This window comes from Limanda limanda, chromosome 10 (assembly GCF_963576545.1).
Source record: "Limanda limanda chromosome 10, fLimLim1.1, whole genome shotgun sequence".
NCBI lineage: Eukaryota > Metazoa > Chordata > Actinopteri > Pleuronectiformes > Pleuronectidae > Limanda > Limanda limanda.
Window position 1 is genome coordinate 8,630,729 of NC_083645.1, and position 17,499 is coordinate 8,648,227.

General features: G+C 41.6%; 1 protein-coding gene across 1 annotated transcript in view; it reads right to left on the reverse strand.

The window, feature by feature from the left end:
* tenm1 (teneurin transmembrane protein 1) overlaps nt 1-17,499 on the reverse strand; it is a 165,317-nt gene that overhangs the window by 10,102 nt on the left and 137,716 nt on the right. The window contains exons 23-30 of the mRNA XM_061079393.1: nt 15,258-15,341; nt 14,348-14,542; nt 7,662-7,749; nt 5,703-5,899; nt 3,802-4,115; nt 2,996-3,168; nt 1,316-1,560; nt 274-567 (exon numbers count right to left, since the gene is read on the reverse strand). Coding sequence (XP_060935376.1) covers nt 274-567; nt 1,316-1,560; nt 2,996-3,168; nt 3,802-4,115; nt 5,703-5,899; nt 7,662-7,749; nt 14,348-14,542; nt 15,258-15,341 — 1,590 coding nt within the window. The remainder of the gene's footprint in view (nt 1-273; nt 568-1,315; nt 1,561-2,995; nt 3,169-3,801; nt 4,116-5,702; nt 5,900-7,661; nt 7,750-14,347; nt 14,543-15,257; nt 15,342-17,499) is intronic.

Here is a 17,499-nt window from a genome sequence, read left to right on the forward strand (position 1 = left end):
CCTGCAGCTTTCGGGCGAGGTAAATTCACATATTTTAGTTTAGAGCGCCTCGACAAAGGCATCGGTTCTCATCACCACCAATGTTTGTGTCTGTAATCAACACGCCCACTCGCTCGCACTGAATCCTGTGGAGAATCTCCTGCTGTATTCTCACACACTCCTCACTCAAACATCAACCAGAGTTTGGTGTATGTCTGAAAGCACCGGAAGATACAGTTTGTACTGTGTACCACATCACCCCCTGAACATGTTCTCTGACTGAACAGCTCTTACTCTGTCTGCGTATGTGTAGCTCCAGATCTTGCCGTTGACCCACGCTCTGGAGACCACCCTCTCGTTCTCGTACTCCAGCCGCTCAGACCACTCTCCACGGTGGATGGCTGACAGCAGTCCTCCACCGGAGTAGCTGATGTTCACTTCGGTGTATTTGCTGCTGGGGGACCACACAACGGGCCGGCCCAGTGAATCATACTGGATGTGGAGGGTGAACTTCCTGTGGTCATCGTAGATCTTCCCCACTCTGGTGTTCTGATCAAAGTCTATGGACAGCAGGTTCCTGTTATGTGCCTGCGAAGAAAAATAGTGAAATGTCAGCCTGTTCGTGGACAATGTGTAATCACCAACAATTCGAAATAAGGCCATAGACATGTGAATATAAATGAAGCGGCGTGAAGAGGCGAGAAAATATTTCATTAGTTTAGACAAATTAATTGTGACATTTAATGCAAACCAGCTCTGCATAATAGCAATAAATTGCAGAGGCCTGGGGATTGCATATAATTAGAAGACATCAGATAAGATGGCCCATTCTTGTGAAATATTCCGTTTGTGCGGTGCACTCTCTGTGCTGTGAAAAAAGAGGAGAGGTGTTGCAGTCAGTGTGTGATTTGTGGAAAGTACAGCTAACGGCGACATCATTAATCAACCCAAACATCGAGCGTGTTGTGTAAGAACAGGCTGTAGTGCTGTTCAAAGTGCTCCATGGTTTGCCTCAAAAAAAGAAAAAAAGAAAGCAGAAGGAAAATCCACTGAATGGATGTGCGCACATAGAAACTTGAAATGAAATTTATTTGCGTGTGCTTAAAAGTCAGATTCCACAACTCTGACTTAACCACGCATACTTCTAGGATGTGGTTGCCGTGATGTTATTTGACATCACGGCAAGGTTTCCACCATATTGCGTTAGTGTTGGTGTTTTCACTGGTTCTACTGTGTATTCTGTTAATGCATTGTGTTCTTCAAGTTGTCCTCAGTTTGAAAGTCTGGATTTTCAATATACTGTGTGTAGGCTTCATATTATGTTGTAGTATTTTACCCTGAGCCTGCGTTCATAGGTGCTGTAGTTGGTCTTGCTCTGCTCCTTCCTCTGCCTCCACTCGATCAGGCTGGGGGCGTGGTCTCCTGGAAGGCTAATGTTGCAGCGGCTGGCCGTTGGACTGAGTCCTCCCCCGACAACCCCCGGGAGGAGGGGCTCCGTGCTGAGAGACAGCTCCATCCCACTAGCCAGCGACACCAGGAACGACCCGTCTGCACTGACTCTGTATGAACTCTGAGCATGGTCTGGGTGTTGTTCAGTAACACACAAAACCACACGTGAACACATGAGAAAAGTGTGAAAAAAACATCAGTCACTGTCTCGCAAAAAACAGCCTTTAGAAAAATCAATGACATACAGCAGTTAACTACATGAATGCAATGAATACACGTCTGGACTTTTGTACAATGTGTCTGTTGTGTTTGGATTAATTGCATAAAGTCTGTGACGCTGGTACCTGTTATTGTGTCTAAAAAACATTAAAAAAAAATGTAATCAAAAGTGGACGGAGGTGACAAAGAAACCCAGAGACAGACGGAGAGACAGAGCAATAAATAGAGGACGAGAGAGAGAGATAAAGAAGGAGAGAAAAGCAGAGGTGAGGGAGGGGTGCGTGGCCCTGAGAGGTTTTTACACATTGCAAAGGTTTTTCAGAAACCGTTCTTTCATTTCTATATCACTCTGAATAACAGTTTACACATGCCAATGAGTTCCAATCATATTTGAAACAATTAAGAAGGCAAAATAGTCATAAAACTATATTTTAATCGTAAAAATTAACACAGCTGATAAACTGGACAGTAACTTATTCTCTCTTAAATCATAAAACCTCTTTCTATACATGTGGTTATTGTTGCCTCAGAGGCAAGAAAAGAAAGAGGGAGGGGGGAGGGGTATTCTAAAATAGGGGGTCATTTCAACTTTTCCCTGGCAGCTCTGTCACACTGTAGCACTATGCACACGCCGGCCTGTGTGCACGTGTATTTATGTGTGTTGGTGCAGCTTTTCCCTCCCTGCAGTCCTGTCATTGTGACAACGGGTAGAAAGCAATTAAAGGGATGACATGAGAAGAAACTGCTCCCACGAGCGGCTTCTCCACTCCACTCTCATTTTCTCTTCCTCTCATCTCTGCCCTCTTTTCCATTTTTGTTTCACTTCCCGCGGTCGTTAAGACATTTCACGAGGCTCCGTCTCATCCGTCGCTTCTTTCGTAAATAAAAAAACATAAAGAGCCCTTTCGTTTCACTGCCCATTATTCTGGTTATGTGAAGAGGTCATATCGGATCCATATGTGAATTATTTATAGAAATCGATAAATCCGTTTGACGAAGGTGTGAGTCCCCTGCATGTAGACGTTTAAGTGCAGCCGATGAAGAAGAATAAGAAAAGCACAGGTCACAGCGTCTGACCTGAGCAGAATAACAGCAACGTTATTGCAGTTTGTCTGTCATAAATGTTTAAATATCGCTATAACCTTACAATCTGCCGTCTTTATACATCTGTGTGTTTGTTGCCCATGGTCCAGTCCCCCCAGATGAGTCATAAACCGCCTTGCAGCATGTTTGTGGTAAGTAGTTGGTGAGGCATGGAAGTGAGGCAATAATATTTTCCTACATGTCAACCCGTGAAAAACCCTGCCCTATGAGGAGGGGAACAGAAAAGGGCACCATGATGCAGTACCTTGTCTGAAGGTGTAGATGGTGTCACTGGCAGACAGGTTTGTGCTGGTGATGAAGTTCTCGCGGTTAGACGCCTCAACCTCCACCCGAGACCAGCGCTCCAGGTTGCCGTGGAAACCGCTCACCTCCCCCGTGGGGAGGGTGATGTTGGTCACACGGCCCTCGCTGTTGTACCTTGGAGAATAAACACAAAGACGATGATATACAAGTGCGGGCACACACAGATAACTGTCACTCATGGACAGATAAACTCAGCCGCACACACACACACATCCACGCTCACCATCGCTCTGTTTCTCCCTTCTCATACACAAACATCTACAACACAGAGCAAGTGTCAACTATGATTTATAAGTGTAATTATCCAGCTGTGGAATTTGACTCAGAGACTGGGTTGGTAGTGGTGAATAATTCAGACAGATGTGTTTGTGTGTGTTTGTGTGTGTGTGTGTGTGTGTGTGTGTGTTCTACGCGTGCAATACTAAATGGGATCAAAGTGTTGCAGAAGTGTCTTTCAGCAAATCAGTCAGCAAAAAGCTAAGAGGATAAAACAAATCTCACCGGCCTACTACTACAGCGGTGATGCTCTTAATACCACCAGATGGCACTCACACCGCTTACTCAAGTTCTATTTCACATTCATACACATGCACATGCATTTCATCTCTATGTCCAGGTGAACATTCAGAGTGAAGAAAGTGAAGCATGAATTAAAGAAAAAGTGAAAAAGGCAAAGAAATAAAGGCTGAAAATAAGAAATATGCAAGAGCACAATAAGCTGAGAAGAAAATAAAACTTTAAATTTACTCATAAACAGTGGTCCAACTGTTCTCATCACTCTTGGTTGCTAGGAGACCCGTGTTGCCATGGTAGGTGATGTGGGCGATGTCATGGCCTTGGGCTGACACCTTCCTCAGTGTTCCACTGTTGCTAAGAGACAGCCAGTACACCTGTCCGCTAGGTAGCGCCAGCCAGAGAGGCACTCCGTGAGCGTCCCTCCTCACCTGGAGCTTGTGGCCGTTGCGACACATCAGCCCAGACAGCAGCCCGTCTGTGCCGTAAGAGAAGTTGTACAGGTAGTGGCCAGTGATCAGGTGTTTGGTGAACAGGTGGGAGCCATTCTGTCGTGGAAAAGGAAGAGAAAGTGATCAGGATTGTGTTGAAGCAGCCATTCAGTGTATGTATGTGTATATGTTATCAATAACCAATGGTATATTTTGGTCTTAGTAAAGCTGTGATCTGTGCACAACCTGAGACACAGAGCTTGACAAATTAGAAATTGTTTGAAAGTCTCCTGATTCTTCCTGTCCAAAGCATTTTAGGTTTTTATGTCACTGCAGCAGCTGCTGACTCAGACTTGCTAGTATTAGCTACAAAATATTTTCCACACATAAGGTACAATGGTAAAATGGCTGGACAATGTCTGAGTGAACCCAAGTGAGAATACAGGAGGAAAATTCACAGCAGGCGAGTGGGCGTGTTTATGATCTTTCTAACACGTGACGGATGCAAAACTGGAAGAATACAAATATCTCAGGATGAAAAAAAAGGTGCTATACACGTTGATGACACAGACGAAGATATCAACTCGGAAACTGAGATTCGAGAGCTTTTGGTGAATCACACCGACAGTGGGGTTGATATGCGGTAAACAAAAACATGTGACTCCCACCGCAGAATTAACACATAATGTCCTGTCTGCTGCGTGATGTACTCAGGCATCACTACTCTTCTGAATGTGTGTTAACGCGTCTGACCTGGACAATCTCCTTTTGCCTTCTACATGTGTGGAAGACTAAGGAAAAACAATGGGACCCAATTTTCCGCACATTTTCCCGAGCTCATGTCTGGAAACAGTTTATCACATTCTTATTATTTGGTTGTAAACTTTCAAAGGAAGTCAGTGTCCTGACTGTAAAAAAGGGTTAAGGAACAGTCACATGTTTATTTTAAGGGTGTCTGCTAACATGGTAAAGAATATCTTTTTGTGTCATTTTTGTGATATATAATTCAGAATTGTCCCAGGTTACATGACGTGTAGAGCACATTCCACATTAACCTCTTTTACAGCTCACTCTCAACGATGTAAATATTTAGTAACTCTACCACTTGAGAATCAGTTTGTCTGGCTCAACTTATTTTAAATTAGTTAAATGTAAATTTGAATAACACAGCCTGAGTCTGAATTCCTGAATAAGCTAAATTCATGTATAAAGTGACAGTAACATTGTTCTCACACAGATCCTTTCCCCATTCTGACTCTAACTGATGTAACAAGTTGATATTTGACTTGCTAATACACATTCAAAGGTGCAGTGTGTAAGATTTAGGTGAAAGGGATCTATTGGCAGACATTTAATATAAAATAATCCGAATGATATTTTCCCTTTTGTTTTTTCATCTAAATTGTAAGAAATGTTGTTTTATTTACCCTAGAATTGACCTCTATATTTAAATACTTTATATTTACATCAGGAGCGGGTCCTCTGTATGGAAGCCATCATGTTTTTTACAGAATTTCAAACTGGACTGACCAAACACCTTTTGACTTTTTATGACAACTGAAGGCTACCAGAGGTTCTCTTTCATGTTTGGAAGGAGAGGGTGAGGTGAGGGGTATGCAGCTGCAACATGCAACTTCACCAGTAGATATCACTAAATTCTACACACTGAATCTTTAATAGACAGATCTCAGCTGCACTGTGTACCTGACTAAAGAGATAGAGCTCCTGGTCCAGTGGGGAGCTGATCTCCACCAGTCCGGCTGGGCTGGGCTGAGGCTGGTTGGGGCTGACGGCTCTGATCCGGATGTTTCCCAGATCAGCAATATAAAGGGTTCCGTTGGGGGCCACGGCCAGAGAGGAGGGGGCTTTGAGACGAGCATCACGGGCATAGCCTCCATCTCCTGATAAGACATGAGAAGACATTATTTCAATGAGGACAGACCCTTTATCATCAATATAGCATGAGTGAAGACACCCCGAGTTAAAAAACCTGCTGAGACATTCAAATCATTCTTTAGAAGAGGGAAGAAGTCGCGACGAGTGAACACAAGCTTTTACAAAATATGAAGATCCCACGGAGTTGCAACGTTTATCAGTTTAGCCCAGGACTCTGACATGTTGCGATACTGTAGCTTCCCAATGGAGTGGATATAACCACCTTGATAGTGACCTCAGCCTTATCAGACAGCGGTGGTGGGTGACTGAATGCATTCAGATGTCTTTGGTAGCACAGCGGGATAATAGCCGGGTGAAGCCCTTTAGATGCTGTCAGCAGTAGGCCTGGGGCCTCTGATGGGTCTGTGCAGACAGCAGGGTGGCAGTCTATCTCCTGACAGCATGCACATTATGCGTGTGTGTGTGTGTGCATGCTCATGTCTATTTGTATTCGCGGGTGTGTGCTCACATCCACATATGTACGCATGTTCAAAGACACTGTGTGAGTGTTTATGGTGAAGGGATGGAAACGGAAAGCCTCTGAAGAGAGTAATCATCTGTTAACAGCAAGACATGATTGAAAATATGCAAAGTGCACACCAAGAAAAAGGAATGGTTACAGCCCATTGGCTTGTAGGAGATGAGCGACACTTTGCACCATTTTGAATAGAAAAAGAGACTGATTTTTATGAGCAAAATTAAATGATAAAAATCACCTCCTCTGACACTTACAATGAAACCATGGCCTAACTGTCAAAAGAACATCTGCGTATTTGTTCACTTTATTACACTTCAGGTGCCCTTCCATGATACACCAGCCAGTTAAAACCTTCAGCGGCCAGACGAGAGCTCTTTCTTTCGCCAGCTGTTATTTGAATGGACTGGAACGGTTTCTTTCGAGCTGAAATTTAGCTGGAAGTTTTTGCGAAGAAGGAGCCTCACTATGAATACAAATATATCAGCCCCATACACAAGCACTTTCTGCAAACCCACCACGCACCCATTCACAAGTCAAGCTCACTTACTTTTCCATTGTAACATTCAAGATGCCCATTTCCTGTCATGATTTATGAAAACGTCACTCTCCAAAATCTTTTTTTAAATTATTTTTCCAGGAGAAACAGCCCTGTTTAGAGATTAAATCTCCCCCTGACTTAAATTATTCAGAACGTGAAGGGAGGAGGAAACGGTGGAGGAGACAGAGAAGATAGAACAAATTCTGCTCTAGTTCTGTAAATAAAATCATTGGCCAGCAGGGACACACACGCAGCACGATTTAATCACTCAATAACAAAAACACAGACAATTTCAATGCATGTAAAGCTTTTAAAATGTCCCTGTTTGTGTCTCCTTCAAATATACATGAGAAGCAGGCCAAAGGTGATATGATCTGAAGTCATTTTTAAGTGCCATTACATGTGCCCAATCGACATAATTTAATACTCTAATATTGCTTAATCCTGAACTCGGAAAAACAATTTGTGTTTGTTCACTTTATTTTTTATTTTTGTGGACCTTTTCCAGCATAAACACTGATCTTGTCAGGAGTACCTGACTAGATCCAAAGCCTGTTCCTAATGAAGCATCATATAATTTCTGAGGTCATGGGTAAGGTTAGTGTGTGTGTGTGTGTGTGTGTGTGTGTGTGTGTGTGTGTGTGTGTGTGTGTGTGTGTGTGTGTGTGTGTGTGTGTGTGTGTGTGTGTGTGTGTGCTGCAGGGTGACCCACCAGAGAAGCAGTCACAGTTGGGGTCTATCTTACAGTCACAATCCGTGGGGGCTCCAGAGATAACCGAAATCTCCCCGTTGGTTGATACCTGTGGAGTGTTCCAAAAGAAAACAAGACATCACATACATATAAAATGCTGGAGGACATCATTGTTGCTGAGAGGATGATGTTCAGCAGCATCCTTTGTTCCGTCTAACCTCCCCAGCAGAAAAAGATAATGATGGCATTTCATACACCTGCGCTGAAAAGGCAGATGAATCATATTAAAAATGAAATGAAAGTAAAATGACAACACTGTGTTTATCCACCAGTCTTCAACAACAACACACATAATAATAGATGATATCTTAGATGCTTTTTTTTAATTTCAGGAAAAACAAACTGTATCTCCAGCATGTATCTCCAGTGAGTGAGAGCATTTCTTGTTTGGCTTGAATGTGCATTTGTTGACTGAGATTTATCTTTAAAACATTAAATTACTGAGGCTTCCCTGGTGTGGAGAGCTTCACATGAAGGTAAAAACTGTTAAACCAACAATTTAATCTTCCAAGAATGAGGATGACATTTAACTGGCTCAAATGATGCATGCATTGTTGGAATATTTAATTTAGATCCTTCTTTTTACCAACTTTTATTTCCCTTTATTATTGGAGGTTGATTTGCAGTGTGCTTAGTTTAAGTCATTATATATTTTAACTGACTGAATTTGGTTCTTAATGGAATAGCTTGGAGCTTGGACGAATACGCTTATTGGATTTCTTGAGTTTGATGAAGTGATTGATACCAACCTCGTGTCTGTATAGAACTTTTAAAGGTCAATAATTAACACACATCTTTTTTTTTTTTTATCTCTACAAACACTGTGCTGTAAAAACAATAGATTAAGTGTTAATTAGTGAGATTTATTGTTACCATTGAAGAGAGCCAGGCCAGCTGTTTCAAGTCAGTGTGTTCAGTTAACCGACTCCCGGCAGTAGCTTCATATTTAACATTCAGTCATAGGAGTGGAATCAATCTTCTCATTGGATTCTTGGCAAGGAAAAACATATATGTATTTCCTAATATGGTGAGCTTCTCCTTTAAAGTTTAATTCCAGCAGCTTATAACGTCATCTTTCCTCAAAATTACATAATCAAAAGGTTTATGTTGACAAAACTCCACTTATGGCCCGAAAATGGCTGAAATGTAACATCCTCCTTCTTAGTTCATGACCTAGATCTATAAATATGTTAATGTGATCCCACCCCTGCTCACAATCTCTCCGCCCTCACAGCTTGCATGTAGCAGAGGAGCCTTTTCCAGGTACTGAGCCCCACCCACAAGTTGACAGTTTTGGTTTCTTAACTTTGTTAAAGCAAGGTAGTTTTAAAGTAACAGCTTCAAAATAATTTTGAGGACACACAAACTGGTGTGAGTTATTGCCACAGTGCTCCCTGGAGGCCTGGATCTGCACTATCTAACTCTGTGTACCTTTCTGGAATATTACGACCTACTTTACGGCATACGTCATATAGCAACAACTGGAATCGGAGCTTGCAGCTATCAGCTAGAAATAACAGACAATTAACTAGCCATTCTCAGTGTGGAATCAATCATGGCAGAGCCACCGCAGAAGGACGGGAAGAGGAGGGAAGGATGCAGAACAGATGACAACCTGGCAATGTCGTCATAACTTTTGCTTGTTTGCAACAGTCTTGTGCTGTACTGTTTGCTTGACATTGATCCGTGCAACTGAAGTTGTTGCCATGTGAACCCATTTCGATAGAGGTGCAGCGGCAATTTAGCCAAACAAGCCTGTCATATTTGTGTAAAATCTCTTCCTTTTCAGTCAATATGGTTCTTTGTATTCTGAAGTTGTTGGTTAACTTCAGATTGTGACCAATACAAATGTGTACAGCTATAACCATGGGAACTTGGGAAGGCTAGTGTCTTGAAGACTAGTGTCTTGAAACGGATGCGGGCAGCCGCTGGTAACCAGTGAAAGGAGCGTAGGAGCAGAATAATGTGAGTGATAACTTAGGCAGGTTGAAGACCAGTCGAACTGCTGCATTCTGGATGAGCCGGCAGACCAGCCAGGAGGGAGTTGCTGTAGTCAACTAATTCATTATGTCACAGTAGGAAATCAGTCCTGAACTGGCTAAAAACTGTCAGAGCAATACACATTTGTTTGTCTTGTTCAGTCTCATCAACCTCCATGACGAAGGGAATTGCTTATTCTGTATGTCCTCCAAGACTTAAGAAGAGCTGCAGAGCATTTTTGACTTTCAACACGAGGACAGCGATAAGTAAAACATTCAAGGAGTGAAGGAAACACAGAATAGAGAATCTTTGATTCAAAATAATCTCAAGCTTTTTCCAAAGATATCAACCTGATTTAAAAGTCCTGTGATTTGTCCGCATTAAAGAGGAATATAAAGTTCTTTTAGTTTGCCCTTAACTGAACACGGACACAACAGAGCTAATTTGGGGTGTAATGATTGCAATTTTGATGCACCTCAGAACTCCAACACCATGCATATTCAATAATCCCCCTGCCTCTACAGAATAAAATTCAACATATATTGGCTATGCATGTGTTGTCCTTGATGTTATGGCCAAATGATATGTGTGTGTGTGTGTGTGTGTGTGTGTGTGTGTGTGTGTGTGTGTGTGTGGGGGTGTGTGTGTGTGTGTGTGTGTGTGTGTGTGTGTGTTTGTGTGTGTGGCAGACAGACGTGCCTGGAACATGAGATCAGACCAACAGCAATGCCAGAGCACTGTCTGAATACTCATTTCAGCCAAGGCACGTTTGAATTTAATAGAGCTTATGATAGCGAACAAACAGACTTTCTGGCTGAACAACATGCAGCTGGTGTCAGTCATTTAAGATGAAATGTCGTGGTTAATTTGTGTCATTTCAAAATATACTGTCAGTGTGTACCTGTGCACAAGTGTGTCTTACAAGGGACTCAATGTTCTGTATTTAATTTAGTTTTTTTCACCATCACGTGTCTGCATTGTGTCAATCTATGAGGCTGTTTTTGAATGTGTTGACTTTACATCAGAAACCACTGAACAAAATCTGCAGCACACCATTAATTTTATTTTACGGTTCAGTGTCGCAAAATGGTTTCATTCACTCTCACAGGAGAACCTCCAATTTGCTCATGAGTACTTTTATAAATTGGAACTTTCATGAATAGCTCGTCGTACTCTGAGGCAGGATGATATTTCACTTCTGGTCCGACTGTCTGTGCCAGTGATTCCGAAATACTTGACAAATATGGGCCCAGAACTATCCAACATAAAATAGGTGTAACAAATACAGTAAAAAAAAAAAATACTATTTTCACTGCCTTGTCCCACATGGCTTCCCTGTATCCATCAAAAAGGCATTTGAGACATTTAATGTTCCAGTCTGCCTCCACATGGACCCAGCGTGGGACTGCTGACCACAAAGGGACTATTGATTGAATCCAACAGGCAGTGTTGCTGTGGTGCTGCTGCCCGAATGCCGCAGGCTTGTGATAACATGCTGTTAGCTAATGGAGCTAATGGACAAAAAAAATCATATATTTCTTCCAAAAACGAAAACAGGCTTTTGGATTATTTTGGGGATTCAGATTACGTTTTGTACGGTGACAAAAGAAAGTATTCAACCACCTTTTTTTTTCACACTGGATTGTGTTGCAGATTTAATTTCAAATAAATACTCATTAATCCCAACATATTAACCCAATGCCAAAGTAAAAATATGTTTTTGCCAATTTAATCAAATGCAAAATACTGAAATCTGTCATGTAGGAAAGTACTAAGACCACTTTGGTGTGGCACTCTAAATGTGCACCCACTTTGCTCCAAGGACGACTTTGCTGGGTTTCAACATTATATCTATCCCTCTAGATTAGAGATGTATTGTATGGACAACAATAGTCTTTAATGTTCTTTGTCTCCGGCGCTTAGCTTCAAAACTTATTGTTCGTCATTGGTTCTCATAAGAACTAATGGCTGCCTCAGGGAAACCAGGGGGTGGGCTGCACAAAATCTGCTGCTTGTTTTGCGAAATAACTAAACTTTCAAGATTTTAATGTGTGCAGAGGATGTTTAGGACAGGGACATTATTTGCAGTGTGTTGGCTGCCAGTCAGCCTGGGCATTTATTTAAGTAAACAGTTGAAGAAATGCAGAGAGCAGAGAGTCAATCTAGTGGAGAGAGGTCGAGGCTGCAGCTGAATTAGCCTTGTGAAGGGATACGGCCGGAGGGGACCATCCAGAAACGGAGCTGCCGAGAGCAAACAGTGACTGGTCGGGCCTTTGATCAAATTGCTCTCCGATGCCAAAGGAGACTGAATCATTGTGCAGCCATGAATTTCAGCATGGGCTGTTTTTGTAGAACGCTGTTGATGATGCTAACCCCCCAAGGGAGTCTGTGTGTTCCTTCTTCAAGATCGCAAAGAGAAAGTGGAAAAGACAACCAAGACCAGCGGGACCAAGAGGGCAGATGACCATTGAGTGAGTAACCTTGCTTAAGTCATGCAACGCTATGTTTTTGCCAAAAAAGTAATCGCTAAAGGCAAGGGTAGGTGATGACGGCTATGAAGAAAATGGCGTTTTCTCAAGATGTTAGCACTAATTGCATCGTTCCTTGTCACCCACATCAACTGTATAGTACATTTTCACTGGTCTTATTTAAGCATGTGTAAGTATCCTATTGGCTAAAAACTTGCCACTTGTGTTGTTACCCTCATTTTTCTGTTGTCATAGCTGAAGTATGCTAATTCAGATACAGTATATGATCAGTACTAACAGCTTACTGATGGATAACCACTTTCTGTCATGTCTTTTGCTCTCTGCAGACAATAGCGTTTGGCAGCCTATCGGGGTCCGACAAGGACAGATTCTTGGCAAAGCGAACTGCATCATCTCGCCTACTTGTGACATACGCCACACCAGAGCCAGATATCCTTCTCCGAATGGTCAGTGCACAGGGCATGCTGAAGAGAATGAAGCTCTGGATGAGCTTTGTCCATGTGGTGTGAACGTGTTTGGGGAAAAGGACTGCTAAACTCGTTATGCTGGTAAGGCTTTTACATTGAATGTTTTTGGGTGTGATCTTAAATTTGTATGATTTGCAAAAGGCTAAAATGGAGATAATAAGTTGTAACATTTTTGTTTGAATAAAGTTGGTTTGTATAAATATACAAGCTTCAATATTCACAGTAATAAGAGTGTTGTGCGATGATACTGAGGCAGGGAGACTGGTCAGAATTGACTGACGTATGAATGCAGCTAAATGCAGAGAAGTCCTTGGAGAAAACAGGCTCCAGAGTGCACATGACCTGAGGCTGGGGCCACATATCACCTTTCCAGATGACGACTACTTGACGCACACAGTCGAGATAATGCAGGATTGACTTTGGGACACGTCTCTGACTGTCCTTGAGAGGCCCAGCCATAGCCAAGACTTAAACCCTACAGAGTGTCTGTGAAGAGACCTGAAGATGGCTGTTCAGAGACTTCCCATCCAAACTGACATAGTCCAAGAGGATCTGCCAGAAAGAAATGGATAAACTTCCCAAATCCAGGTGTTGAGAGCTTTTGGAGACTTATCACAGAGGACCCAGAGCTGTTAGTGCTGCCAAAGGAGCTTCTACAAAGACAACTTTTGTAAATGAGAGATTTCAGTTAGTGATATTTTTAAACATGTCACACTGTATGACATTGTGTGGATTACACATTCTGCCGCGTCTTCTTTCACAGCATCTGTGAACACAGCTAACAACATAAACATGGTGCGACACATGATGCGACGAGTAGGAGGGTAAATTTGTGTCATAAGGCCAGATGGGCTACTGGTGTCATTTAGCTTGAAAATCAGACCAATCAGCGAGCACATGTTTATTCGCTCCCACAGATGGGACTAGCTCCCCTCCCGTTCCGACAGATTTTCATCCGCCCTGAGACAGGTTGGGCCATTCACAACCATTTATCTAAAATGGGGCGGGTTTAATACCGTGGCTGAGAGGAGAAATATTTTCATTAACAACCAAGATGTCTGCCGCTGAAGTGGAGAAGTTAGTTGAATCTGCTATCATGACAATATTAAAAAAACTAGTCAGTAAATTTTCTCTAAAAGATAAACAAACAACTGCCCTTTGTTGAAACGCACGTCAAACATTTTGTTTCTCTGATTTTTGATGCATCCAATTACATCTATAGATTTTGTGGTCTGTGAGTGTTGATTACACCCTTGTAAATCAGATAAGAAGTGAGAAATTTACAAATGCTAATAAATGTAGTGATGCCGGGGTAGGTGTCATTTACAATTGAGGTGTTTTTCCTTTATTTTGCCAGAGATACTCCTTAAGATTATTCACAGAGGCCAGCCGGGATTTATAAATCTATACTGAAACTTGAAAGAGAGGGACACAGTAGCAGATTTTGGAACTGGCGGTGGAATGTTATATGTAGTAGAATAGAGCAATATTTTGGATAACAAAATCTTCTATGCTTTTTCATTAATATAATTCAAATCAACACTGATAACATTTCAACATTAAAAAAAAAGCTTCCTGAAAATATGTTAAAACATGACAACCTCATGGTTGGTATGATATAAGATTATTTGAATTGTATTAAATCAGTCATTGGTAGCATATCTTGCTAAAGATACGCTGAACTGTGTGTGTGTGTGGTACTGTTAGTGACCTGCTGGATGCGGTTGATGCGTCGCTCATCCGTCTCAGCGATGAACAGTGTGCCCAGGTGGGACAGGGCGATGGCTTTGGCAGCCTCCAGGGTGGTGCGTACTGCTGCCCGGCTCACCAGGTGGTGGTCAATACCTGGAACCTGGCAGTGGATGGGACGTCCCGCCACAATACGTACTTGAAGACCTTCTGACACCTGAAGAAGTACATTATTATGTATTAGCTATGAAAAAGTAAGCCAGAATAGATATATCAGCTGCAAAAGCACAGAATAAGCAACGTAAAAGGCATAGTATATAAAGATCGACAATATGTCTCCTCTTCCTCCCGTTCAGTTTTTATAACTTCAAATAAAAAGTTAAAACCACCACAACTTTACACATAACATAACTTTACGCATCCATCAATGTAATCAGAACTTTTAAAATGAGATATGAGATTTTTAGATATGTCTATGTCCCATCCACTAACATAGAGGATGCATGATTTATTAACCAATACTGCAGCCAGCCACCATGTGGCGATTGAAACACTTAGTCTTCACTTTAACTGTTGTTCATCTTTATATTGAGTCCATGGTCAAAAGAATCAGCAATTGACTTTTTGAATCAGAGGTTCACACTATAGGAGGTCTTAGCCTGCATAATCTTTTTCTGAAGATTCACACTCAAACAGGTAATTAGAAAACATTCTTGACTCCTACGCAAGTTATTAATTTAATAAAATGCAGGTTTACTCTCTTTTATGTTTGCAGCAGCACTCGCTCTTAATGCACCTAATGTGACAACAGTGCAGTCTGAAGAATTATTCCATAACCCTTTTTTTCCTCTGTTACATATATCGACATAACCTTGAATGTGAAACAGGTTTTGAAATCACTGACTGACAAATATGTGAGACTTTTTCTTTACCTGTAGGACAATGTTGTTGTCAAGGATGTAGAGGGAGTTGTCCAGTGGGTTGATGGCCAGGTCTGTTGGCCACTCTAGACGTACCTGTGAAAAGACACACACACACACAACATATACACAGTGAGGGTAATGAGAACAAAAGAACAAGAAACCCTGGGTGGCGATAGCCCACAAGAGTCAGTTACAGGTGATATAAATAATATCTTCTTAATAACATAGCATTAGGCCTCATGACCCTCCCAGCACATGCAAAGGTCAGCAGCGGGCAGGGAGCCTACCCCGTGTTTATTCAAGATTCATGAGGCCTCGCCTCGGCAATGGTCCAAATGTCAGCCAATAACCATGATCACCGCCTGCTCAAATAGCACATGCTGCCTGCTCACGCCGTGGGGGTCAAAGACAGACAATGCTGCACTAGCGCACAGCCACACACCTCCCACACACAAACTGTGAGCTGCGTCAGCTGCGGAGACGAAGCGGAGTGTCTGAGGGATCAGTGAGGTGATTGATGACTCTGAGGATGAATTGGTAAATAAATGGATCATGTTAAATTGCCACTGACATGTCCAATTATAGGCTCTGTCAAATGAGGGAGAACAGGGTCCGCTCTGAAATCCCATTTTAAGAGGTAGAGAGATTCATCAAGCAGGACTCACCCTGTCCTTAGCCAAAGAGGACACACTTCAAATCCCTCCTGCTCATGATATTGAACTTTGCAGTGATGCCAGGCAATAACTTTTACAAGTTAATTTCAGCTGTACCCAGAGCTGGGTCGGCTGAATTTAAAGTCAAACTCATTTAAATTAACTTTTGCTATAACATATTTATTCTGGCAGTTGTTTTTGATTCAATACTTGTTGAAAATTAGATTTGCTTTAGTGTTTTGCACTGAAAGGGCCCCCTCTTATATTACTATTAATACTGGTAAATTGATCGATGCAGTGCCTGTGTGGGTTGACATAAATGGTGGGAGAAGTATTGAAATCCTTTACTTAAGTAAAAGTAGGGATACCACAATGGAAACTGTGAAGCATCAGAGGGGAGATGCAAACCATGGATGCACATTGTTTAAAGGCTATGTTATATAGACTATATACACTATATATTTTCCACCATAGTGACCATTGGTAGCACCAGGAGAAATCCTGCATGTGCCTATTGGCCGTTAAAAAACTGCATAACGTTTTTACCATCCTCTGTAGGCAGATACGATTCAGCATACTGTATGTATCAGTAGATAACACTTTTTACTGTGCATGATCAAGCAGAATACATACAGGTCTCAGCAGGCGGACTAACCTCAGTGTAACAGTAAAAATAAATACAATAAATATTCCTTTCCAAGTATATTGCATTGAAAATCTTACTTTTTAAAATGGAAGAGAGATACTCAAAAGTAAAAGCCCTCATTGTGTAAATGGCTTCTGTCCATATAGCAATATTATTAAGTAGCACAAAATTGAAAAGATGAGGGCAGGTATATAGTATTTAAAAATAGAACTCAAATACACTATTTGAGGAAATATACTGTTGAACAACAAAAGTAGTTGAGAATTTCAATTTAACTCCAGTGCCGACACAGCCAGTTTCTCAACTCAAAAATGTTTTGGCTGTTGATGAGCACCATCTGTGATGTGAGCACTGTGTATGTTACTTCATGACTCCGTATGTCAGTGATGCTTTCCTGATTCCAATCACAGGGTAATGTGCACAGTGCTGTGGTTACAGATTGGTCATCTTTGGTTTTGTGAGAGAGAGTCAGCTAACACAAGCTATCTGCTCTGTATAAAGGCGAGTGCAGATGATTTAGAAGGTGTTAAAATAATCAAGGATGCATTGATTCCCCAGATGTCGTCATCAAACCCTTATGACAGACATGTAATTTTGGCTTGATAATTTACTAATTTAACTAGCTCTTAACCATAACTGGTAAAAAAGGAAAATACATGCAACCAAATATATAGAGCTTGAATTAAGAAATACATATTTTTTACATGAATTGTACACATAAATACACCTATTTTATGCAGTGTTCATTCTGTAAATTTAAAGTTTCCATATTGGTGCATTGGCAAACATAAACCTTGCCACAATACATTGATGAAAAGCTCATATCGGCCAATTCTCATTGGCCAACCAATAAATGGGTTGGACTCTGAACTTAACAGCACAATGGGTCCTTACAAATGTTTGTCATAGCAATGGGATTAATGGCTAAAACATTGTTGGCAGCTAACAGTAG